This window comes from Neomonachus schauinslandi, chromosome 15 (genome assembly GCF_002201575.2).
Source record: "Neomonachus schauinslandi chromosome 15, ASM220157v2, whole genome shotgun sequence".
Taxonomy (NCBI): Eukaryota; Metazoa; Chordata; class Mammalia; order Carnivora; family Phocidae; genus Neomonachus; species Neomonachus schauinslandi.
Window position 1 is genome coordinate 40,723,896 of NC_058417.1, and position 26,222 is coordinate 40,750,117.

Sequence of the window (26,222 nt, forward strand, 5' to 3'; positions counted from 1 at the left end):
GTCTGTCAAATAAATAAATAAAATCTTTAAAAAATAAAAAATAAAGAAGTCAATTCCATTTTTATCCCCAGCTCCCCCCTTGCCCTAGGCCACCACTGAGCTACTTCCTGTTTCATAGATTTGCCTGTTGTAGACATTTCATACCAATGGAATCATGCAATATGTGACCCTTTGTGTCTGCTTCTTTCCCTTAGCATGATGTTTTCAAGGTTCATCAATGTCGTAATAACATGTATTAGTACTACATTTCTTTTTTTGGCCAAATAATATTCTACTGTATGGATATACTAAATTTTGTTTATGGTATTTGGGTTGCTTCCACATTTTGGCTATTATGAATAATACTGCTGTGAACACTTGTGTACAAATTTTTGTGTGGATGGATGATTTCATTTCTCTTAGGTATGTATATAGGAGTGGAATTGCTGGATCATATGGTAATGCTGTGTTTAACCCTTCAAGGAAGTGCCAGACTGTTTTCCCAAAGGTTTAGCAAGGAAAAGTTTTACAGTGTTTTTTATTCTGCCATCTCTTTTGATTTCCTAGAAGCATACCCTGTCTGATAGCTTTGTCTACTTCCTTACTTTGGAAGAGTTTCACAGCAGGATTGATGAGGGGTTCAGATTTCACATGATGAAATGTCAGTGAGCTCCTGCTGCTTTAATAAAGCAATGGCTTTATTCCATTGTTCCAACGTGCATTCCAAGAGCATTTCATTGAAGACATGTCTGGATATTTGAAGTTCCAGCCCTAATCAATTGACTGGTTGTAACCCCTCAAAATTTGCTAACCTGTTTTCTGAACACCATTCCTTTAGCTGCTGAATTATTAATATTTATTGATTTCATTCCATAGTAACTGCCAAACTAGGACAGATGCCTTTAAGGCTGGTATGTGTAAATAAAATAGGACAATATTATTTGTATCCAAGCGTTTTTCAAGAGCCTCTTGAGAACAGAAAACACGCTGGCCAAATAGCCTTCAGATGATGTTGTTAAGGAAAGAATTGGCTAGAAATGGTATGAAGAAACAGCCAGCAAAAGTCACTTCCATTAGAGAACCAAGAACTTAATTAATCTGGAAAAGAAACTAGCAATTGTCTAGTCCAGTGATGGGCGACCCAAAACCCAAAATCTAACTTCAGGGTGAAAGATTAAAAAGCTGCCTCGGGAACAAACAAAAAAAGCAGAAACCCATAAATACAGAGAACAAACTGGTGGTTGGCAGAGGGGTGGGGGGTGGAGGGATGGGTAAAATGGGTGAAGGGGAGTAAGAGGAGCAGGCTTCCAGTTATGGACTCAGTAAGTCACTGGGATGAAAGGTACAACACAGGGAATACAGTAGATGGTATTGTAATAGTGTTGTACGGAGACAGATGGTGGCTACATTTGCAGTGAGCACAGCATAATGTATAGATACTGAATCACTATGTTGCACACCTGAAACTCACGTACCATTGTGTCTCAGCTGCACTGCAATAAAAAATAATAATAAAATAAATAAAAATAAAAAGCTGTCTCTGGGTTACTGCTTCTTCATAAAAAAGAAAAAAGTCTATAAATATTTTTACTTTTCCTGAACTGGCCCTTATTTAAAAAAAAAAAAAAAGAAAAAGATGCTCACTCTTAATCCTATTCAAAAATTTATTTCAGGGGCGCCTGGGTGGCTCAGCCGTTAAGCGTCTGCCTTCGACTCAGGTCGTGGTCCCAGGGTCCTGGGATCGAGCCCCGCATCGGGCTCCCTGCTCGGCGGGAAGCCTGCTTCTCCCTCTCCCACTCCCCCTGCTTGTGTTCCCTCTCTCGCTGTGTCTCTCTCTGTCAAATAAATAAATAAATAAATCTTAAAAAAAAAATTATTTCATAGATACAGAAAGTAAGGCCTAGAGAGGGAAAACAGCTCGTCTAAGCTATATACGTAACCTGCCCTCGGGTCTCCTGATTCTTAGCAGACAGCAGTCTCCCCTTTGCCTGTCTCCTGCGTGTCAACATGCAGCTGTTGAAACAGAAGTGAACGCAGAGGGTATTTGAACCAGAACCAGGCTTGTTAACCCCATGAGAGCCGCAGCTACAATAACCATGCTCAAGGGTTCTTTTAAAATATATTTTTAAAAGATTTTATTTATTTATTTGAGAGAGAGTGAGCAAGAGAAAGAAAGAGAATGAGCAGGGGTTGGGGCAGAGGGAGAAGGAGAAGCAGACTCCCCGCCAAGCAGGGAGCCCCACGTTCAATCCCAGGACCCTGGAATTAACCAACTAAGATCCCCAGGCGCCCCTTAAAGATTTTTTTTTTTTTTAAGATTTTTTTATTTGACAGAGAGAGGCACAGCGAGAGAGGGAACACAAGCAGGGGGAGTGGGAGAGGGAGAAGCAGGCTTCCCGCCGAGCAGGGACCCCGATGTGGGGTTCGATCCCAGGACCCTGAGATCATGACCTGAGCTGAAGGCAGATGCTTAATGACTGAGCCACCCAGGCGCCCCCCCCTTAAAGATTTTTTATTTATTTATTTGAGAGAAAAAGTACAAGCAGGGGGGCGGGACAGAGAAAGAGGGAGAAGCAGACTCCCTGCTGAGCAGAGACCCCCCCCCCCACCATGCTGATCTCGATCCCAGGACCCCAAGATCATGACCTGAGCCGAAGGCAGACACTTAACAACTGAGCCCCCTTGGCGCCCCTCAAGGTGGCCTGTTCTTAATTATGTTATGCGCTCCTCTCCGCCTTTGCTCTCAAAAACCTTTCCAGGGCAGAAGTGTAACTAAAACAAGAAGCAATTTGGTGTTTTTATGGAGTTTTAGGTTTATTGTGGGTTTTTTGGGGGGGTGGGGAGTTGTTGCTGTTGTTTTTTAAGCAGAAGGGTGATTTTCCAGGAAGCACATTTTCAATACTTTTCTTTCTTCTCGCTCTCATTTTCTGCTTTTCACAGTTCACAGTCACTTCCTTCAGATCAGCTAATTCAACTCCAAGTCTGAAAGCTGCTGGGACTCCTCTCATTCCGCTCCAGCGCAGAACTGGGAATTCTAGTGCTGTGTCAGCTGCGTTCGTTACTTTCTGCCCAGAGGCAAAAGGAAGAAAACCGAGTTCCTTCTCCTCCACAGTGAACTGTTTGCACTCCTTGACCAGGGCATGCCGCCAGAATCCCATCTTTTCTCCTCCGTCTTCCCCACTAACCTCCTCCTTCAACAGGGTGACCTCAGCCTGTCGGCAAGGCCACCCTGACCCGTGCTTGATCCTCCCACCTGAAGAACACAAATGACCCTTTTTTTTTTTTTTAAGATTTTATTTATTTATTTGACAGAGAGAGACACAGCGAGAGAGGGAACACAAGCAGGGGGAGCAGGAGAGGGAGAAGCAGGCCTCCCGCGGAGCAGGGAGCCCGATGCGGGGCTCGATCCCAGGACCCTGGGATCATGACCCGAGCCGAGGGCAGACGCTCAACGACTGAGCCACCCAGGCACCCCCTCAAATGAGCCTTTTGAGAGAGGTAATTTAGCGGAATTGATTTGATAGCCCCAGTGGCATAAATCAATTTTCTTTATTTTGGTTATGTCTTTAGACGACCAGGGCCCTCCTTATGGGTCCCTTTCCCACCCCCTCCCCACCCCTCCCATACAATGACTGCAAGGGAATGACAGCGGCAGCATCTCTCCCTACAAACTGCAGTGAAACCACCGAGGACACCCTGCACCAGACCTCCAAAGGGTTCCTTTGTTTCGGGAGCTTTGGGTAAGGCTCCCTCGCTTCTGACATGTATCAGAGTTGCTTCAGAAAAAGCTGATGCAAACAGCCCTTCTTTGATCTGGTTCTCCAAGCATTGCCAGCAGGCTCACGAGGCACGGTGGCCACCAAACTGTTATCTCCAGAACTACGCCCTCTCTCCTTTTCTACAGGGTATGCTTCTACGAACTTCCATGGGGCAAATGACCCCACACACAGTAACTGTCAGACTGGTGAGTTAATTCCTCAAATTAGGGGATGGCTGAACTCAACCTATGTTAAGAAAGAGAAAAGACCGGGCGCCTGGGTGGCTCAGTTGGTTAAGCGACTGCCTTCGGCTCAGGTCATGATCCTGGAGTCCCTGGATCGAGTCCCGCATCGGGCTCCCTGCTCGGCAGGGAGTCTGCTTCTCCCTCTGACCCTCCCCCCTCTCATGTGCTCTCTCTCATTCTCTCTCTCTCAAATAAATAAATAAAATCTTAAAAAAAAAAAAAAAGAAAGAAAGAAAGAAAGAAAGAGAAAAGACCTGGAGAGGATTCTGCCCACTTTGGACTCTTTCATCTGATTTCCAATTAGTTACAGGACGCCTGTAAGACTCCAACCCTGAGGAAAAAGAATCGGGGAAATAATTTGATGAAGGATAGGAAAGTGCTGGAGAAGAGTTCAATGAGGGGAAGAGTCGCCCTCAGTTTTTATTTGGGGCTGAGCCTCCTGGGAAGCAGGGGCAGAGAAGATGAAGTTGGAGTGTTTCATTGTCTTCATCAAGAGAGGATAATCTCACGCTATTACCCCAATACCATTTTTTCCACACAAAATATCTAATAAACCAATGGTTCTCAACCGGGAGTGATTTTGCCTCCCAGGTGACACTTGGCCACGTCTAGAGACATTTTTCGGTTGTCATAACTGGAGATGTTGCTAGTGGTGTCTAGTAGGTAGAGCCCAGGCAGGTGGCTAATCATCCTACAAGGCACAGCACGCCTCCCCCAACAAAGAATTATCCTCCCCCAAATGTTCATAGTGCCAGGACTGAGAATCCCCTTTAACAAACCCCAGAGAAAGGGGAATCAATCCGTTTGCCTGAAAGAATTTTCTCCAGTGAATGTTTTTCAACCCAGCACCAGAGCACTGCTTTGCAAATGGGTCCTTCTGGTGTGCCCAGCAGCCCCTCCTCCAGTCCTGTCTCAAGTGGGAGATTTATGGTGCTAAATTCTAACATCTTTCCCTCCAACAAAGTCGACTTGTTAAAGTAACTGGAGTCCTTGCGTCTGGGTGCCTGTAAGTAAAATCAATCTTGCCTTCAGGCTTTTCGTAGAGACCCTGAAGCTGAACCAGTTGTGGGTATCCACAAATGTGGCCATCATTAAATACAAGATAAAGGTATAGATGGGTTGAGAGTTTCAGCTAAAGAGTTAGGGTGAGGGAGGAGAGCGGGGCCTGACCAGGAGCCACCAAGTATGAGTTTGGTAGACAAATTGCACTCCCCTGGAAAGGCTCTGGATGTATTTAACATTGTTGTTAAATCACCAGGGAGAAGAATGAGTGAAACAAAACACATTCTTAGCTGGACAAAGAACGTAGTTAAAACACACTGCATAACACTGGGCTTAATTCCTCCGAGCTTGGGCTTGATTTATTTAAAGAAAGCAGAAGAAGAAAGCAGAAGTATCTTTGATATCTCATTGCTACAAAACTCAGTGTCCATTACTATTGGTACAAACTCCTCTTTTATTTTTTGTTAATTGCCAATGAAAAAAAATTCTAATTGGATTGTGTCTGCCCAAATTAAGGTTGAGAAAGGAAAAATATCAATCCCAGGACAAATAGCCTTCTGATGATGATGTTAAGAATCCACTAGTAGGAGTGCCTGGATGGCTCAGTTGGTTAAGCATCTGACTCTTGGTTTCAGCTCAGGTCACGATATCAGAGCTCTGGGATGGAGCCTGAGTCGGGCTCTGCACTGGACACAAAGTCTGCTTGTCCCATTCCCTCCCCCTCTGCCCCTCCCCCGGCACCTCTCTCTCTAAAATAAATAAAATCTTAAAAAAAAAAAAAAAAGGGACTCCACTAGAAAAATTGATTTTAAATGATATGTAAACTTTAACTAATAATAGTCCATTCCAGTGAACACGTTTCCTTGCTTTCTAGTTGTTAAATATTAACTCCTACCCAAGATAAATTATTAAAAAAAATAAAACCACCCTGAACTTGCCACAAATATTTATCCATCTCCTTCCTGCTCCTTGATTTAATGTCCTCTTAGCTTCTTTTTTTTTTTTTTAAGATTTTATTTATTTATTTGAGAGAGAGAGAGAGCAGGGAGAGAGGCAGGAGGGACAAGCAGACTGCACTGAGTGCAGAGCCTGTCGAGGGGCTTGATCCCAGGACCCTGAGATCAGGACCTGAACGGAAATCCGAGGCTTCACCGAATGAGCCACCCACGCACCCCTCCTCTTAGCCTCTTGATATGAATGTCGCATTTCCTATTCTGAATTCTTCCCAGTTTTTAAAAAAAGAAGTGCCAGTCTGCTATAGACCTGACTCTGTAACTGAAGAATTGGTGTTACTTTTTGTAGATGTTCCTTTGGCAGCTCCAATTTATTCTGGCTTCTGAAATCTAATTTCCTCCTCTCTCCCCATGAAAAAAATAAGCCCCTGCCACTCGGCTGCTTATTGGTGAGCCCTCAGCAAGGTCTGAGGACTGATCTGCCAGGGGACAACAGACGGATTCCAAACAGGTTTTCGTACCCAACACATCTCTTTCATACCAGCAGCCCTCCAGTCCTTCCCAGGCATCTCTAGATTGTAGAGCAAAGAGTTCGGATGCCAGAGTTCACATTTTCCCATGCCTTGGCACATACCTATGAAGACTTCCTGCTGCAAAACAAAGTTGCTTGATTTATATTATAACTGTCTCCTTTACATACTTAAATAACTGTTTCAGACTCAAAACGGTCAGACCCCAGAATGTCCTGCAACAGATATTGTAATTCACATGCAACCTTACAGAAGAGTTATCAGACTCAGCTCTAAACTACATTTTTCCTTCCTTAAAACTCACTTCCAGACTTTTTTGTGCAACAGAGCATTTTACAGAGTTGTAAACTTTCCATGTGGTGTTCCTTGTCACTTAAAATACTTAAATCCACACATTCCCTAGAGCCAGCAAAGGCTGCATTCCTGTTTTTAAAATTGGTCACTGGTGTTTCCTTATGTCACTATACCATAGTTTGCCGAGTCATTTCCTTATTTGGCTTTTGGATTATTTGGATTATAAATAGCAACACATGAATATCTTTGCACAAATTACATTTTTTCCCTTTTGGGTTATTTCCTTGGGGTATATTCCCAAGACTGGTATTACTGGGTCAAAGGTTTGAAAAGTTTCATAGCTCTGTTACCCATTGCCAGAATATTCTTGAGACAGACTGTGGTATATTTGAGCACTTGAAATGTTTAACCGGGTTTCCCACGATATACAATAAGAGTAACTTGCATTTAACTTCTCATAGTCTTCAGTGAGGGAGTGAGTTACAAAATTTCAAAACAAAACAAAAGTGAAGACAGTAGCACTCTTGTAGCAGAGACGAGCTCTCTTAGGCTAACTTGGTAAAATGTCCACCACCGGGGCTGGGTAAAATATCTGTGTTCCAGGCAGAACAGAAAACAACACCCAAGCTTCTGTGAAGTATCGTCAGCTCATAGCTGTGGCTGAGTAGTTCCAGGGAGAATTTAAAGCTGGCACTTGGTGAGCAGGGCGGGCAGGGAGGTAGAAAATAAAAAGAAGGGGAGCCTGTGTGACTCAGTTGGTTAAGCATCTGACTCTTGATTTTGGCTCAGGTCATGATCTCAGGGTCGTGAGATCGAGCCCTGCACTGGGCTCCGTGCTCAGTTGTGGAGGCTGCTTAGGTTCTCTCCCTCTTCTGCCCCCAGCTCATGCTCGCTCTCTCACTCTTTCTCAAAAAAGAAAAGAAAAGAAAAAGAAGGGACGTGCTCTGTTTTCATTGCTGCCTCTTTGGTGATGGCAGCAACACAGAGAGAAATAAGCTGGTTCTGATTCAGATTATTTACCTCCTGAAAGTGACTTCTAAGAACTGTGATGCCTGAGGACCTTGGTATCCTCAGTTTAAGAATCAAAACCAAACCAAACAAAAATAACCCACTGAGTCATCCTTGCCATCTGGTTCCTCAGGCTAATAATAGTGATGATGATGGTGACCTGGAACATGCGCCAAGTACTATGTGCCTGTCACTTTTCGAAGGGCTTTACCCACATCAGCCATTTCATCCCCTCAACTTCCATAATTGTGCCCACTTTGCAGGTGAGAAAACAGAATCGGAAAGCTGAGAAGCTTCCCCGAAGTCACAGAGCTAGTAAATGTCAGAGCCAGACTCAAACCCAGACAATTGACCACCATGCCTTGTGCTCTGACCACTGCACCGTACCGCCTCGGGTGCAGCAAGAGAAAAGGGGCTCAGGGATGGTTCGATGACATACTAGAATATCCAATTTTGGGCTCTCTCAAACACTTCTAAATAGTTCTTTTTTAAAAAATATTTATTTATTTATTTATTTGACAGAGAGAGAGAGACAGCGAGAGAGGGAACACAAGCAGGGGGAGTGGGAGAGGGAGAAGCAGGCTTCCCGCGGAGCAGGGAGCCCGATGCGGGGCTCTATCCCAGGACCCTGGGATCATGACCTGAGCCGAAGGCAGATGCTTAACCGAATAAGCCACCCAGGCGTCCCCTTCTTAATTGTTCTAAGCATGTGTTACCTTTTTCCTTACTCTGTATTTTGAAAAAAATTTCAAATAAAAAAGGAAGTGCAATGAACATCTGAATCATCAACTATTCACATTTTGCGATATTTGCCTTATGTCTCTCACTATATATATGTACATATTCTTATTTTAAATCAGTCATTTAAGGATAATTTGCAATCATGACTCCTTTACTGCTATATGCTTGATGTGTTTCCTATGAACACGGACATTCTCTTACATAACAGTAACATGTGTTATTTTTTTAATCCCAAAGGACCTCAGTTTAAGAAAAACAAATAACTAGGAGCACCTGGGTGGCACAGTCAGTTGAGCATTCAACTCTTGATTTTGGCTCAGGTCATGATCTCAGGGTCGAGGGACTGAGCCCCACATCAGGCTTCACACTGAGCATGGGGCCTGCTTGGGATTCTCTCTCTCCCTCTGCCTCTGTCCCTCCTGCTCGTGCACTTGCTCTCTCTCTCTAAAGAAATAAAAAAAGAAAACAAATAATTAACAATAAACTAAATATTTTGTTTCATTACCATGAACTGCAGGTTAAATGGCCTTTCCTTGCTCCCTGAAGCTCACTTGCCCTGGTTAGTCCTTGTCCACCTGCCCAGCTGTACCCCATCTCTGCTGGGGAACTTTCCAGAACACTTTTGACTCCTTGACACCACTGAACCTCAGTTTCCTGTCAGTGCTTTGAGTGTCTTGGTACCAATCTATGCACTTCCTTCCTTCTCTGAAAGCCAACAAGTTGCTTATTTAATTACCATAACACTCAGATTAGTTTAAAATTAATATCATTATCTTATTACTGTAATGGAAATTTTAAAATCCTAAAGGTTTTTAATTATTTCTTCATAAAATCCCTTATAATTACAACTTAGGTAAACAGGGTCCCTCTTTCAATTTAATGATTTTTCAACTAAAATAATTTATTCATTTAACTAGTATTTATTGAGCACCTACTATATCTTGGGCATTGTTGGAATTAAAGTAGCTAGCACTTTAGGGATGCCTGGGTGGCTCAGCCAGTTAAGCATAATGACAGGTCATTATCCTAGGGTCCTGGGATCGAGTCCTGCATTGCTCAGCAGGGAGCCTGCTTCTCCCTCTGCCTGCCACTCCCCCTGCTTGTGCTCTCTCTTTCTCTCTCTCTCTGATTTAAAAAAAAAAAAAAAGTAGCTAGCACTTTTAAGCAATTAACATGTCCCAGGTCCTTCACCTGGGACACCTGAGTTAATCCTCACAACTATCACCATTCCCATTTTCCAGATGGGTAAATGGAGAAGTTAAGTAATTTGCCCAAGGTTGCACAACTAGCCAGAATTCCGAGGCAGGCAATCTGCCTCTGTCCAGAACTCATGCTCACAGGCACCAGGTAATACTGCTGGGGGTTCCCCAAGGGGAGGCTCATCTGTGGGACCAGCAAGAACACCAGCACTTGTGAGATAGCGGGGATGCTTGCCTTAGATGGGGTTGGTTGTGGTCGAGGACGAAACCCAAAAGGCAGTTCCATTTCCCCTGCTTCTGGCTGCTAGCCGATAAAACAGGTAACAGCAAGAAAAGTATGCCTCTGTGTGGATAATTATTTCCATAAACACTGACAATGGAGTCTTGGCCTTACTTAACTTGGCTTCCAGGATATTCTTGGTATTTCTACTCCCTCTAGCCACTCGTCCCATCTCCTCTGCCAGCCTGCTCATCCTCCTTCACCCTGGCTTTCAATGTCTCAAGGACTCAGGCTCTGGCTCAAGCCTCGCTTCCCTCACGTCCCATCCAAGGTTAAAACTACCGTCCGCGCTGTGTATCTTCTGTTTGGCCCTTTTGCCTCCTGCTCTGGGCTGGGTGGAATTTATCAGGCTCTTTTCCCTGGGCTTGCATTGGGGTTTTGCAGAGGAGAGCTACAAACAAGGGACAAGATGGAGAGAAAGACCAGGGTATTTATTCCTGAGGGGTCACTGAGCTGTGACGGCAGATGCTGCACCCTTTTTAATTGATTTCCATCAACCCTACCCACACTTTTATTAACAATATCCTTCTTACACTCTCCTCCAAGTATCCAGCTGGAGCCTGCCCTCTGCTTCCCGCACGGGCCTCTGCCTAACCCCCAGGGACTGTCACATCAATATCCCCCATCCAGACAAATGGCCACTGTTTTCTAGAGCTGTGCGTTCAACTACTCATTCCACTTCTCTACCTGGATTTCTCACGGGTGCCTCAAACGCAAGACCTACAAACCCAGCGTGGTATAATAATATATACGGTCTTTGTCCCCTGTTTCTGGCACAGAGCTCTTAAAACCCTTGGAATTTCTAAGCGATAAGAGTGATGAAAGTGTCTTGATATTCATAACAAATCCCTTTGAACGACACCTGAGTTCATATTAATGAGGTGACTTCTAGAAAGCACCTAAGGAGAGTTTGCCAGGGGAACCAGCCATGTGATTATCATGGGTTGGAACTTGCCATCCTCTCACTGTGACCTGGGGGAAGCAGGGAGGAGAGAGGGACTGGAGGTTGAATCAGTCGCCAATGGCCAGTGATTTCATAAATCGTGCCCATGTGATGAATTCTCCATAAAACCCCAAAAGGATGGGGTTGGGGAGCCCCTGGGCTGGTGAACACGTGGAGATTGGGGAGAGCGGTGCACCTAGAGAGGGCATGGAAGCTCCCGCCTTAGCCCCATACCGTGCCCTGTGTCTCTCTTCCATCTGGCTGTTCCTGAGTTCTATCTTTTTATAATAAAACAATAAACTAGGGGTGCCTGGGTGGCTCAGTCGTTAAGCGTCTGCCTTCGTCTCAGGTCATGATCCCAGGGTCCTGGGATTGAGCCCCGCATCGGGCTCCCTGCTCCGCGGGAAGCCTGCTTCTCCCTCTCCCTCTCCCCCTTCCCCTGCTTGTGTTCCCTCTGTCGCTGTGTCTCTCTCTGTCAAATAAATAAATAAAATCTAATAAATAAATAAATAAATAAATAAACTAGCAATTTAGTAGGTAAAATATTCCTCTGAGTTCTGTGAGCCACTCTAGCAGATTAATCCGACCCAAGGAGGGAGTCGTTGGAATGCCTGAAATATGGATCTATTGTCAGTCTGTCAGAAGCACAGATGTCCCTGCGCATCTGAAGGGGCGGGGGGGGGGAGTCTTGTAGGACTGAACCCTCACTCTGGGGGATCTGACACTATCTTCAGGTAGACAGTGTCAGAATCGAACTAAAGGACACCCAGCAGGTGTTATGAGAATTGCCTGTTGGATGTGTGGGCAAACGACTCTCTCCGCACACTGGAATTGGGTCCAGAACCCAAATAGTGGGGAATGGGGATAACTACTAAAGGGTATGGGATTTCTATGCAGAGGCAACAAAAACATTCTAAAATTGATCTTAGTGGGGAGCCTGGGTGGCTCAGTTGGTTAAGTGCCTGACTCTTAGGGGCGCCTGGGTGGCTCAGATGGTTAAGCGCCTGACTCTTGATTTTGGCTCAGGTCATGATCTCAGGGTTGTGAGATCGAGTCTCGTGTTTGGCTCTGTGCTGGATGTAGAGCCTACTTGAGATTCTCTCTCTCCCTCTCCCTCTGCCCCTTCCCTCACCCGCGCTCTCACTCTCTCTCTCTCTAAAATAATAAATAAATTTATTTATTAGAGAGAGAGCAAGCAAGAGAGTGAGCATGATCAGGGAGAGGAGCAGAGGGAGAGGGAGAAGCAGGCTCCCCACTGAGCAGGAAGCCCGATGTGGGGTTCGATCTCGGGACTCCAGGATCATGACCTGAGCTGAAGGCAGACGCTTAACGACTGAGCCACCCAGGTGCCCCAATAAATAAATCTTTAAAAAATTTTTTTTAAATAAAAATAAAATAAAATTGATCATAGTGATTATTCCATTCTGTGGATATACTAAAAAACCAATGAATTGTACACTTTAAATGGATGAATTATACACCATGTGAATTATATCTCAATAAAGCACTTACCGAAAAAAAATTATCTGACCTCCATGAGCCGGCTTGATCTGAGCCGGCTTGGTCTGGGCCTCACCTACCTTGCCCCCTCACCTCGCTCCATGTAGATAGCCTCGCTCCTCCAGGTGCCACCCCGGCCTCCTCTGGGCTTTTGCCCAGACCTCTTCTCAGAACTCTGTGCCCACTTCACAAGTCCCTTTCCAGTCCAAATCACCTCCTTGCCCACCTACCCCAAGCCCAGATCGAGAGCCCTGGCTGGGCCCCTGCTCAGCTCTCCCTTCACCCTGCTCTCCAGCGCGTCAGTTTGTGATTCTCTGAGTCACGTCTGTCTTCCCCACTAGACTCAAAGCCCCAAGAAGGCAGCGCCATGCCTGCTTTGATCACCATTGGGAGTGACCTCAGGGAAGGCAGAAGAAGGCCTCAGTATGTCTTTGTTGAATAATAATGGACAATATACAGCTATTTGCTGAAGAGTTGGAAAACCAGCTAACAAATTATAGATGCACAGAGAAGACATTCTCAGACACTCCCAACTGAAAATTAGAAAGAGGTTGAAAACCCAAAGGACAAGGTAGGCTTATGCAGAATAGAAACGCTGGCCTCTTCCCAAGAGAAGTTGACTCCCCAGTAGGTGGGGAACCAACTCTCTCAGCCACCCATTCTAGAAAGTCATGACTAAGGCTTGCTGCTGTTTTGCAAGATAGAGACTGACCCTCCCAGGTCCTAGGATAAGAGAGATAGTGTTAACCAAATCTTACTTCAGCCCCTTGGGCTTTCAACGGAGGATGTTTGCTTTTACCACATAGCCTCAGCCCCGGTGACACCGCAGTTCCCTGTCACCTTTATGATGCTTTGGACATCATGAATGCAGAGAAGATACATACAAAACACCACAGTGATACAGAACTTGTTATTATACAGGTAAGTATTAATACCATGATGTCAAGTTTCATCTGCACCATCAGTAGATACACTTGTCTTACTTTCCTGCGTTCCCTTTCCAGGGTTGTTTGACACTCTCCTAGGTTCAGAGCAATTTTTCTTTACTCCTCTATCTTTGTAGAGTTACAGTAATCTTCAGAACCAAGAGGAAAAATAATAATATCTCTGAGAAGCCAAGGTTCAGTTTCTGCACTGTAAACCGACTGATTTGGGACCGGCGTATGGAAACTGGTCACACTTTCCAACCTGAGCTTCCGTTTTCCATTTTTAAACTTGACTAAATACATCAATAAGATCTTAAAAATCCATCCCTTGGAAGTTGGTGTTGCTCACCAGAATAGTGCTTTCTACTAATCTTGCTTGCTTCACCGAATCCCACTGTCTTGTCATTCGAATATGCAGTACTGACCGGGTCTGTTATGATTATTAAAAATGGACCTTATCATATCTCATTATGATAAACAGTGTGCTCCAGAGGCTTCATCATCTCTCTAGAGAGATGTGATTCTTCTCTCTCCCTCTCGCTCTGCCTCTCAGCCCTGCTTGTGCTCTCTCTCGCTCTATCTCAAATAAATAAATAAAACGTTTTTTAAAAATTAACATATCTTGGTGTATTGACCCTTTTCATAAGTCATATATCACCTTTTTTGTTTTGAGGTCTTCACATGCTTAACTTATTGTATTGTATTGTATTGTATTTTTTTTTAAGATTTTTTATTTATTTATTTGAGACAGAGAGAATTAGAGAGAGAGAGCACATGAGAGGGGGGAGGGTCAGAGGCAGAAGCAGGCACCCTGCCGAGCAGGGAGCCCGATGCGGGACTCGATCCAGGGACTCCAGGATCATGACCTGAGCCGAAGGCAGTCGCCCAACCAACTGAGCCACCCAGGCGCCCTGTATTTTATTTTTTTAACATTTAAAAAAATTTTTTTTATTTGACAGAGAGAGAGCGCACACAAGCAGGGGGATCGGGCAGGCAGAAGGAGAGGGAAAAGCAGGCTTCCCACAGAGCAGGGAGCCCTACGCGGGGCTTGATCCCAGGACCCTGAGATCATGACCTGAGCCGAAGGCAGACGCTTAACGACTGAGCCACCCAGGCGCCCTGCGTAACTTATTTTAGTAATTACTTTTCCCTTTTTAACATCAAAATTGTTACAGCTTGGTCAGTGGCTTCCTTATCCTTCCACCACTACTGTCTGAAATCCTTGCTTCCTAGGCCCTTCTAAAGTTGCCTTGCCCCAGGATGTAGAATCGTCCTTGGGTAAGTCGCGGGGGGGGGGCAGGGGTAGCACAAGCCCTGCTGTGGATGGGCTCCAGTCAGGGTCCGAACAGAAAAACACAGTCTTGTTAAAGATCATGAGCTCAGACCAATCGAATTTACTTTTTTTTTCCAATATAAAAATCTTTTAACTTACCTTCTCTACAATATTTTGCTTCCAGTTTTTTATTCCTTCATCAATAATGCCATCACATCTCCTTCTGTTTTGTATTCCTCCTACACCTTGCCAGCCACCATCATGCCATCCCTTTGTTGACAGCAATGTCTGTTGGGTTGGTCTCCTTGCTGTTGTTGACCAACCTGTCCTTCCTCCACAAACATCAGGAAACTCAAACCCCCAACACACACACACACACACACACACACACTGACCAGAGCCAGCATCCTTATGCACATTGTTCCCAGAGGCCTCCTGAGAGCCAGACACCTTTTAAGACAATGACTCCTTCTGGAGTAAAATCCTAACTGAGGGAGTTTCAGGGAATGTTTGGTTTTTGTTGTTACTGTTTTGCTAAGTTGTCCTTTGGGAAGTGACATTTATTCTTGCAGGATATTTTAATTTTTTAAAATTATAGTTCTTGCTGTTTCTCATTTGAAGAGCGTCCCACAAAGGAATAATAAAGAAGACCATTTCGTTTCAGAAGTGCTGGGAACCACTGAAAAGCATAAAGATGAAAATGAAAAGCACTCCAATCTCATCACCCAGAAATAACTCCTGCTAACATTTTGAAATAAGACGTGTTGACTATAACAAAAAGGAATCAACATGAACCTGAAAGAGCTGCTGAGCCTCAGGCAAATATTTTGTCTGAGATTTCTTAGGGTTGCTCTAAAAGGTTAAAAAAATCTGAGAAATATGAAGAGCTGGTGGGCCACTATGCTTAAGAGTTGTAATGAGGGGGCGCCTGGGTGGCTCAGTCGTTAAGGGTCTGCCTTCGGCTCAGGTCATGATCCTGGGATCGAGCCCCACATCGGGCTCCCTGCTCCGCGGGAAGCCTGCTTCTCCCTCTCCCACTCCCCCTGCTTGTGTTCCCTCTGTCGCTGTGTCTCTCTCTGTCAAATAAATACATAAAATCTTTTTAAAGAAAAGGTTGTTTTTTTTTTTTTAAGATTTTATTTACTGAGATGCCTGGGTGGCTCAGGCAGTTAAGCGTCTGCCTTTGGCTGAAGTCATGATCCCAGGATCCTGGGATTTAGTCCCACTTTGGGCTTCTTGCTCAGCAAGGAGCCTGCTTCTCCCTCTGCCTCTGCCCCCCTCCCCACCCCGCTTGTGCTCACTCGCGCGCTCTCTCTGACAAATCAATAAATAAAATCTTAAAATTCTTATTTATTTATTTAGAGTGGGGGGAGGGGCAGAGGCAGAGGGAGAGAATCCTAAGCAGACTCAGCATGGAGCCCAACCCGGGGCTCGATGCCAGGACCCTTCAAGAGCTGAAGGCTTAACCGACTGAACCACCCAGGCATCCCCATAACCACCCATTTAAAACGCCAACCCACCCTACTACCCTCCTCTCTCTCGCCACCCTCTGTGTTCCCAATCTCCTTCCCTTCCCTTTTATCTTTTCTTTTGCTTTCCCATGTTGATCAGATTTATGGTTTGCTGTGTGTCTGCATCACTAAAATATAAGCTATACTAGGGCAAGATTTGTCCTGTTCGCTGACATATTCCAAGCACTTAGAATTGTGCCTGGCATATGGTAGGCGCTCGGTAAAGATTTGTTGAAATTGGTTAGTGCTCACACCATAGCAATTAGTAAATAATTTGAATACATCAGCTAAAAATACCTTATAAAAGTATCCTTTAAAAAGCAGCCAAAGGATAAAAGAAACAAAGACGAAAGAAAGAAGAAAGAAGAAAGAGAAAGAAAGAAAAAGAAAGAAAGAAGAAAGAAAGAAAGAGAGAGAAAGAAAGAAAGAAAAAGAAAGAAAGAAAGAAAAGAAGCAAAGCACATCATGGGAAAACAACTGACGTTAGCAACCATTATAAATCCAAAATGATTCAGGTGTGGGGCGCCTGGGTGGCTCAGTCATTAAGCATCTGACTTCGCCTCAGCTCATGATATCAGAGTCCTGGGATCGAGCCCCGCATCAGGCTCCTTGCTCAGCGGGAAGCCTGCTTCTCCCTCTCCCACTCCCCCTGCTTGTGTTCCCTCTCTCGCTGTGTCTCTCTCTGTCAAATAAATAAATAAAATCTTAAAAAAAAAAAAAAAAAAGAGGGGCGCCTGGGTGGCTCAGTCGTTAAGCGTCTGCCTTCGGCTCAGGTCATGATCCCAGGGTCCTGGGATCGAGCCCCTCATTGGGCCCCTGCTCCATGGGAAGCCTGCTTCCCCCTCTCCTGCTCCCCCTGCTTGTGTTCCCTCTCTGGCTGTCTCTCTCTCTGTCAAATAAATAAAAATAAAATCTTTAAAAAAAAAAAGATTGGGGTGTCTGGGTGGCCCAGTTGGACTCTTGGTTCTGGCTCAGGACATGATCTCAGGGTCGTGAGATCGAGCTGCACCTTGGGCTCCCCGCTGAGTGTGGAGCTGGCTTGAGATTTTCTCTCTCCCTCACTCTCTCACACACAAGGAAGGAAGGAAGGAAGGGAGAAGGGGGGGGAGAAAGAAAAGAAAAGAAGAAAAGAAGAGAAAAGGAAAAGAAAAGATCCAAAATGGTTGTCTGCAGAATTAGAATATCCACCATCCCACTGCCCTGCCGCCCACGCCCTCAATTACCCCACTAACGGAGGCGTGGCCTTGCTGGTGTAGAAAATGCTGCTCCTTCTGCTTTGTGGGTTCTCAAGTTCATTTCCGAGTTAAAGCTTGCTTTATTTCAGATTGTAACTTTTCTTGAACATTTGGAAGTTTCCAATCAGCTCTCGGAGGATTTCACTGTTCCCCGTTTTAGGATGTAGGTGTCACTCAAAGTGTCTTTACCTGAAGTTCTCAGTCAGTTTCAGTTTCTTACAATGTTATGTTTTCCTCTTTCTTGAATTCTTCTCTTGTTTTGCTGGGGTTTTTCCAACACATCAAATCAAATCAAATGTTGTTTGTTTGTTCCAGAAAGGGAGAGGAGGCAGTAAGCTTGCTGAGTCCTTCAGCCAGTGTCTCTCTTTTGTTCATGTCCAGAATGTTGTCATGTTTACATTCCAGGTGACTGTTGATACCCAGAGGCCAGTCTTGGCTGTCACCACTTCCTCTGCGTGTTGCTCAAGCTCCCTGTGCATCCCCATCTCCCTCGAACCTCTCAGTGTCTGTGAAATTGCATTAAAACAGTGGAAGCCAGCTTTCTGACATAGACGTTCTCTATGCCTGGAGGAAGTAGTGAACAAATTCAAGGTGTGTCCATCCGGTTGTATTATGAACTCATCAGCGTGTCTTGCCATGAAAGCCTCCTGTGAAGAATTTTGTAAAAACAAATCACCCACTGGGGCACAATGAGTGGCTCGGTTGTTTAAGCACCAGAACTCGGCTCAGGTTATGATCTCGGGGTCCCCGCTGGGCGGGGAGTCTGCTTCTCCCTCTCCCCCTGTCCCTTCTCCCACTTGTGTTCTCTCTCTCTCTCTCAAATAGATAAAATCTTAAAAAAAAAAAAATCACCCACTGATTTATCCCTGAGAACATCTAGCTTCTTATAAAGCAAACTTGCCTGGAGCAAAAGATAAGTGAAATAGCCAGAAATGTGGACCGTCCACTTTTCCCATCAACAATCAAGAGGTAAAGGCTGGAGGAAGTCAAGGAGAGGGGGAAAAAATGATGCAGAATTTCAGGAAAATGGAGAAAAATTGAGAGACAACCTGGAGTAGACATTCAAGCCTCAGCTTAAGAAGAAATGAAAAGAAGAAAAAAAGCCGTCTGTTGTCTTGTAGCCATTGAAAGAAATTCAGTGGGAGCCTTGGAAAACGGGAATAATGAATACTGTTTTCTGAATTAAGTTAGGACCCAGCACTATTCAAAATCTCTGGTCTTGGTGGACGTAAATGTATAAAATATCGAGCATTTATTTAATCAGAGAAGGGTGAAAACTCAAAAACACAAACGACAAATCCCTTCCAGAAGGCCACACCCCGTCTCTTGATTCCCTGCTTGCATTTTGGGAAACAGCTGATGACCCCACAATCCACGGACAAGGTCTTCGGAGCAACAAGGGAACAGGATAATTAGAAGCCTTCTTTCAGGCTAGCTGAACTAGCAGGGACTCTTTTAGTCCTCTTCTTTTATTTCCCTGGCAGAGCCCTGGGCAACCACAGGCCCGCAGCACCCTCTGCTGTTGAATTGCAAAGGACAGTGCCTGGGTGTTGGAACCAAGACGGCTAATGGATTCTGGTCTTGGGCAAGAGGCAAATTACAAGAGCAGAAGAAATTCGAAATTAGTTTCCATGCGAAACCTCAGGATGAGTTCATCTTGCTGGTAACAGACAGCAAAGACAAAGCAAAATAAAACCGGGCAGCTAAACTTTTCCAGCAAGGCAGCTTCTCAGCCTTTTCCAAGCTGAGTGGAAAACCCCAATTCACCCACACCAAGGCTCCAAAACAGGAAAAATACGCTTTTTCTAGTGTCATTTCTGAAGCACATGTAATACTGTCTCCATAGAGATTGAGCCCAGAGTAACAGGGAGAGGGAGAGAAGTGGGCTTAGAAGTAAATGTAGGGATTTAGGAGCTTATCTTCTGGAACCCTCAAAGAATAAACCCCTAGCTTTTCAGTTCCAGCATTATAATGTACGTGCGTGCCCTAACAGAGGTAAAATTAGAGGCTACATGACAATGTTATAATGGACGGTTTTCACTTCTATTTGTAGATTGCTTAATTGATCCTTTTTCCTTGCCAAAGGCACCAGACAACCTTGAGATCCTTAAATGCTCCCATCTTAAAATCACTTATTTAACCATGAAAGAGATACTAGTTTATAAACAAAGATATTCGTCATATATATACATTTGTGTGACCTTTTAAGGTATGTGAGTAGACAGAGAGAGGCCACACAGCACGGTGGTCAGGCAGATGGGCCCAGGAGCCAGGCTGCTGGTTCAAAAATGTGCCCTGCCATTTACTAGCTGAGTGACCTCAAGCAAGCTCCTTACCTCTCTGTGCCTCAGTATCCTCATCTGTAAAATGGGGATGACAATAGGATCTATCTCATGGAGTTGTTATGAGAATTGAGTGCGTCGATATTTATAAAGTCCTTCGAACAATGCTGGCAGAACTAGGTTAAGTGTTGATTTAATACCAATCGATGATTAAACAGTGCCAAACAATAATAAAATAAAAAGTGCGTGGTGGCACTGACATCTGCTTTTCTTTTTTTTAAAGATTTTATTTATTTATTTGTCAGAGAGAGAGAGAGCACAAGCAGGGGGAGCGGCAGGCAGAGGGAGAAGCAGGCTCCCTGCCGATCAAGGAGTCCGACATAGGGCTCGATACCAGGACCCTGGGATCATGACCTGAGCCGAAGGCGCACGCCCAACTGACTCAGCCACCCAGGTGTCCCTGACATCTGCTTTTCAATACCTGGAATTGCAATCAGCAGAGGTTTTTATCAAGTACGCCTTTCCTGCTTTCATGAGGTCTTCAACTGTGGTGTCTTTGTCGCCCTCTTTTTGTTTTTTTAAGAGAGAGAGCATGCATGTGGGAGGGGAAGAGCAGAGGGAGAGAGAATTGAGAGAGAATCGAGAGAGAATCTTAAGCAGGCCCCACACTCAGTATGGAGCTGTCTCGGGGCTTGATCTTGCAACCCTGAGATCATGACCCCAGCTGACATCAAGAGTCAGACACTGACCCGACTGAGCCACCCAGGCGCCCCCTCTTTGTCACCCTCTTTCTCCTTACGTGTAATTCAGGCTTTCCCTTCTGCTAATAGGGAGAAATATGGCCTCTTAGGGTCAGAAAAAAATAGCCCAGCCGTGGTGGGAGAGGCTCATTTGGGTGAAGAGCAAAATGAGCTTCATGTCTGTCTTATTTTTTGCCTCCTTGTAACAGCCAAAGAAAAGGCACTCAAAATACATATGGCTCATAGAAGAATCCAGGAGCGCCTTTAGACCCTGGTCCCCGTCTGGGGCTCAGGGACAATTCACAGCTCTAGAATTTCCATAAAGGGGTCAGAAGCAGCCATCTGGCTGGAAGGGAAACCAGCAGAGTTGTCAAAACACACTGGTTTTGGGTGCCTGGGTGGCTCAGTTGATTAAGTGACTGCCTTCGGCTCAGGTCATGATCCTGGAGTCCCGGGATCGAGTCCCGCATCGGGCTCCCTGCTCAGCAGGGGGTCTGCTTCTCCCTCTGACCCTCCTCCCTCTCATGCTCTCTGTCTCTCATTCTCTCTCTCGCAAATAAATAAATAAAATCTTAAAAAAAAAAAAAAAAAAAAAAAACACACTGGTTTTGTTTGCCTAGTCAGCACACTGCTTTATTTGAGATGGCCCGGATGCTGGGGATCGTGAAGGGCCTCCCCCATCACTGCCACGACTCCCCCCCACCCCGCCCCGCTCTCCTCCCCTGCATTATCCTCTTTTACTTCACCCTGTTCTTTTCCTCTGTGACTTGACGGAGTGTATAATTTCACATTTATTTGCTCGTCTCTTTCCTGTCTTTCTCCTCCGTGACCGTCCATGCCGTCAGCATGGGGACCACAGCCGTGTCATTTACCGGAGTGGCCCGCTTCTCAGAACAGTGGCCAGCACACATTACCTCCTCGACAAGTGGCTACAGACTAAATGGACAAATGAACTCTGTGGTTGCTTCTTATATGCACAAGTCAACAACAACCCAAAGAAGTTCAATGAGATGAAAGGAAGAGGGAGGGACTTTGCCCAGAAGAAAATGTTGATTCCTCCTTTATTTCTGAAAAACTTGGCTTTGAGGTTGGTGTCGGAGGATGGACAGGGCTATTTCCCAGCACGCCTTGACAGCAGGGTACTTCTGCAGCGAGTTGATGAGAGGATGAGAGAGAGAAAGAGAGAGAGAGAGAGAGAGAAGGCTGTCCCTGTGGGAGCCTCTTTGCTCTGGACACCAGCCCCGCTCTCCTTCCTTCAAGTTGAGAGCCTGGCCCTCTGCTGGCTGTCGTCTGCACAGAAGGTGCAGACCTTTCTGGAAAAAGAAAGAAATTTCTCCATCACTCTTTCCGGAATATCCTCGGTTGCCCTCCGTTGAGGACACTTTAGTCACCGTTTGGATCTAATTCAGGAAAGGAATGGGAGACACAGAAGCTTTCTGCAAGAGGGTTTTTCATTAGGGTATGTTGGGCCATCTGTTTTCCCAGTGAGGCCCAGGAGTTTGAGTTCTTATTAAGGATAAGACCTGGCATTCCAGCATAGCTTGGCTGACTCCCTGGCTTCCACTCAGGACTAGAGTGTGGGGTGGGGCTTCAGGACATGTGGGCACGGTGCCTTCCTGAATTCAGTCTGCCTCCATTTCTCATCTGACGTCTCTTGTTTTCCATTCTAACATCTTATCCAGCAGCTACATATGCACATACAGTCCCACGGGAGACCCTCACCTGGGCGCTAGCCCCAGCATCTGCATCTCCAGCCATTCACAGGCACCTAAGTCATAAGACTTAAGGAGAAGGAGCCCCTTCTCACTATTTCTATGCCGTAAAAGTGGGTTACAGCAATGTTCCTGGATATATGATCTATGTGTTGTGTGTACGTAAAACTATCACATTTTGTGCTAATACCTTCATTCTGCTTGTGCTCATTTAATGTTACTCTAATAAATGATTAAACCCATTCTGCTTTGTTTTCTGAACCTCACAAGAGACAACTGACCCTGTATTTTCCTAATTTATTCCAGAAATTTCCTCCTTTCTGAGGATGCCATGTTCACATCCCTATTTTCAAGTCAAGAAACTAAAACTCAGGGAGAGTCTCAGCAGGGAGACTGGACACCCTGGTTTTCCTGAGATCATCCTGGTTTGTGACTGTGGTTCTGGAGCACCCCTTTCACCATTAGAGGTGTCTGAGTTCGGGTCATAAATGAAATGGTTACTCTAGGTCTTTGTGAGCAGAACCGACCTGAGTGATGGCAAGCAAGGGTAGCCTCCAGTCCACTGCTTTTTCATTACATCCCGATGAAGCAGAAACAGAGGACAAGGAGATCTCTCTCTCTCTCTCTCACACACACACACGAAAATGAATTCAAGTGGGTCTCTGTTGAAGGGAATCCTGCCTGAGCCCTTCTGTAAATAAGGAATCTTCTGTGAGGTAAATATTACATCCCCATCTCCCACCAATGAATCTATTTTGTGCTGTGTGACTTTTTATTTTTATTTTTATTTTTTTTTGCTGTGTGACTTTTATAGTATGGTTTTATCTCAAAACATGGCATTCATTTAACTGAGAAAAGTTGCAGAGAAGTGTGCTGCCATTTGTTTCAAAAGAGGGAAGATTTATGCACATCCGTGAAAAAAATACTACCAGAGGATACACCACAGATTGATAACAGTGGTTGTCTCTGGCAAGGGAAATTGGGTGAGTCGGGGGCAGGGTTGGAGGAGGACTTTAAAAATACATTTAAACAATTTCTTGGGGCACCTGGCCTGCTCAGTCGGTGGAGCCATGCAGCTCTTGATCTCGGGGTTATGAGTTCAAGCCCCACGTTGGGTATAGAGATTACTTAAAAGTAAAATCTTAAAAAAAAAATCTCTTGATGACACCTTCCACACTCCTAGGCAGCCTACTGATGCAGCATCAATGCCTAAATTTTGCCTCAGAAACTCAAATTCCCTGTCCTTCTGCCCCACCTCCACCCCCGTGCTGCCGGGCTCTAATCCGCCTCCTGGCTCCCGCTGAAGTTCTCAGACAGGACTCCTGTCCCTTACAAGTAAGCTGCCTTGTGGCTTTCAATCTTACCAGAGAGCCATCTCAGCTGCATTCTCTTTGGGAGAAGACAGAGTGGACCCTGTCGGCTCTCCTCAGGGCGTCTTGACCCGAGGGAACATGATTCCCCACCAGAGCTGTATTGACCCAGGGGCCCAGTGCACTTACAATCAATACTCAATTTGCAGGTAAAGAGGAACAGAACATTTAGGCAATCAAAAATTAAGTGTTCTTAGGTCATCTCAGGGAACAGACAAAGTGGTTTCCCCACTTACAGTTGAATGCATTACTTCACCACACCCCAGAGAAATGGCTGCCATTTCGGCCACTTTGCTGGGGACCAAACTGAGGTTGAAAAGAAAAACACTTTCCCAAGGCAAACAAGTGACAGAACCCAGAATTTTTTGTTTTTGTTTTTTTGGTTGTATTCTTAAATAGTGAAATAGAACACCATGGAATAAAACAGACTATAATGAACAACTATAAAGCCAACAACTATGTAACTCCCACCCAGTTCAAGAACACAGAACACTGCTGGCACCCCAGAAACCCCCCTCCCAACCCCGTCTTGGGTCCCTTCTCCATCCTGCTTCACTCCCTTTCCCAAGAGGTAAACGCCGTCCTTTTAAAAACCAATCACTTTCCGGGCGCCTGGGTGGCTCAGTCGGTTAAGCGACTGCCTTCGGCTCAGGTCATGATCCTGGAGTCCCGGGATCGAGTCCCGCATCGGGCTCCCTGCTCGGCAGGGAGTCTGCTTCTCCCTCTGACCCTCCTCCCTCTCATGCTCTCTGTCTCTCATTCTCTCTCGCAAATAAATAAAATCTTAAAAAAAAACAAAAACAAAAACAAAAAACCAATCACTTTCCAAAAGAAAGACGCTTTCTTTTCTAGTTTTACCACCCATGGGTGCACAAAGCCAGGATTTCCACTCAGGTCTATGAAACTCCAACATCTATGTTTTTTGTTTGTTTGTTTGTTTTAAAGATTTTATTTATTTATTTGACAGAGAAAGACACAGCGAGAGACGGAACACAAACGGGGAGTGGGAGAGGGAGAAGCAGACTCCCCGCCGAGCAGGGAGCCCGATGCGGGACTCGATCCCAGGACTCCAGGATCATGACCTGAGCCGAAGGCAGTCGCCCAACCAACTGAGCCACCCAGGCGCCCAACATCTATGTTCTTAACCTCGAGGTCATGCTTCCTCTTGTCCTATCAGTTACTGAAAGATCGGTTTCAATCTTCCATCGAGTGGGAATTTGTGTTTCTTCTTTCAGCTGTCAATTTCTGCTTTATGTATGTTGAGGTTGTTATTAGATGCACATAAATCTAGAACTACTTTGTCTTCCTTTGATCACTACAGGTCCCTCTTTAGCTCTAACAATGATTCTGAAAGGCTCATTGGTCTGACACCAGCTCTCTTTGGGTTAGTCTTCCACACCTTTCTCCAGCCCTTCTCTGCCTCAGTAACAGACATGGAGCCTCCCTCTCCTGTATCTGTGTGGCCTCTTGACCTAATTGCAAAGTCATCGATGCTTTTTAGGTCTAAAACACAGGACTAGGAAAATAAGGACAAGAAAACAAGGAGAGCTGAATGACTGGCTCGCCCTCCCCTTAGGCAGTAGGTTTCCACAGGAAGAAAGGTTGCAGTAACTTTAGAGAAATCAGCACACTGCATCACCGTAACGCCCCCTGGTGTGGGTTATGCCCACCGGGGGCCAAATTAAAAAGCTGTTTATTCACAGATACTCATCGCATACACGCCCCAGAGAATGCTGTGTAAATCAGTCATATGCATGTGGTACCACGACCATTTCAAGTCAAACTATTTTATTGTCCAAGAGACTCTTTCTGTGGTCACAGGAGGCCTGTTCTCAACGGCAGGAGCCCCAGGGACTGAGTCCTCACTCCTCGGCGCTCTGAGTGCTGAGGTAGTCCTGGAGGAGGGCCTGCACCTCTGCCCGCCGGCTCATCCTGGTGGCCTTGCCCTGGAAGCGGCCTTTCTTCCCAGCTCCTTTGCCCTCCAGAACCTCAGCCACCCTGGGGAGCAGAGACACAGTCAGGGAGGACGTCTTTGAGGGCAAAACCACAGAAAAACCAAAGGCAGCCCTGAGTCTTTCCCCCAGGGCCGAGGGAGGGAAAGAAAGAGTAGACGGCTTCTAGAAATCCTTCTTAAAAAAAGTACTTACACATGTGCGCAGATATAGACGTACCATGTTTACTGTAAGAGTGAGTAACTGGGGGAACAAAAAATGAACTAGTATCTGTTGTTCCAGGTATTTAAAAAAAAAAAAAAGAGTGAATAACTGGACACAACGGAAGTAGCTAGAAACGGGGGGAGGGGGCCTAGATAAATTATGGGAACCTCCAGGAAGCAGGGCGAGCGTCCCCGAGAGGTAAAGGGCTGTGGACACAAATGCCAGGCAGGAGCAGCAGTGCCGCAAGTGGGGGGTGAGGAGAAGCGGGGGCTGCGGCAGCGCGACGAGCCTGTCCTGGCTCAAGAGGGCGCCACCACCCCTTTCCTTGCAGCTACTGCCATGCGGGGATGCGGGGATGCGGGGGCCCAGTGTCGCCCCAGTGGGCCTTCTGGTCTTTTCCTTTTTTGAGAAAAGCCAGAACTCTATATTTTTATGTACAAATCCAATTTTAAAATGTAACAATGAGGGGCGCCTGGGTGGCTCAGTCGTTAAGCGTCTGCCTTCGGCTCAGGTCATGATCCCCAAGGTCCCTGCTCCACGGGAAGCCTGCTTCTCCCTCTCCCACTCCCCCTGCTTGTGTTCCCT

At 45.6% G+C, this 26,222-nt stretch overlaps 1 protein-coding gene across 1 annotated transcript in view; it reads right to left on the reverse strand.

Moving 5' to 3' along the window:
* Positions 1-25,157: 25,157 nt before the first annotated feature.
* The window catches only part of LOC110573212 (alanyl-tRNA editing protein Aarsd1), a 9,924-nt gene continuing 8,859 nt past the window's right edge, over positions 25,158-26,222 (reverse strand). Inside the window, exon 12 of the mRNA XM_021681663.1 lies at positions 25,158-25,479. Within this exon, the coding sequence (XP_021537338.1) occupies positions 25,344-25,479 (136 nt within the window). The 3' untranslated portion in view covers positions 25,158-25,343. The remainder of the gene's footprint in view (positions 25,480-26,222) is intronic.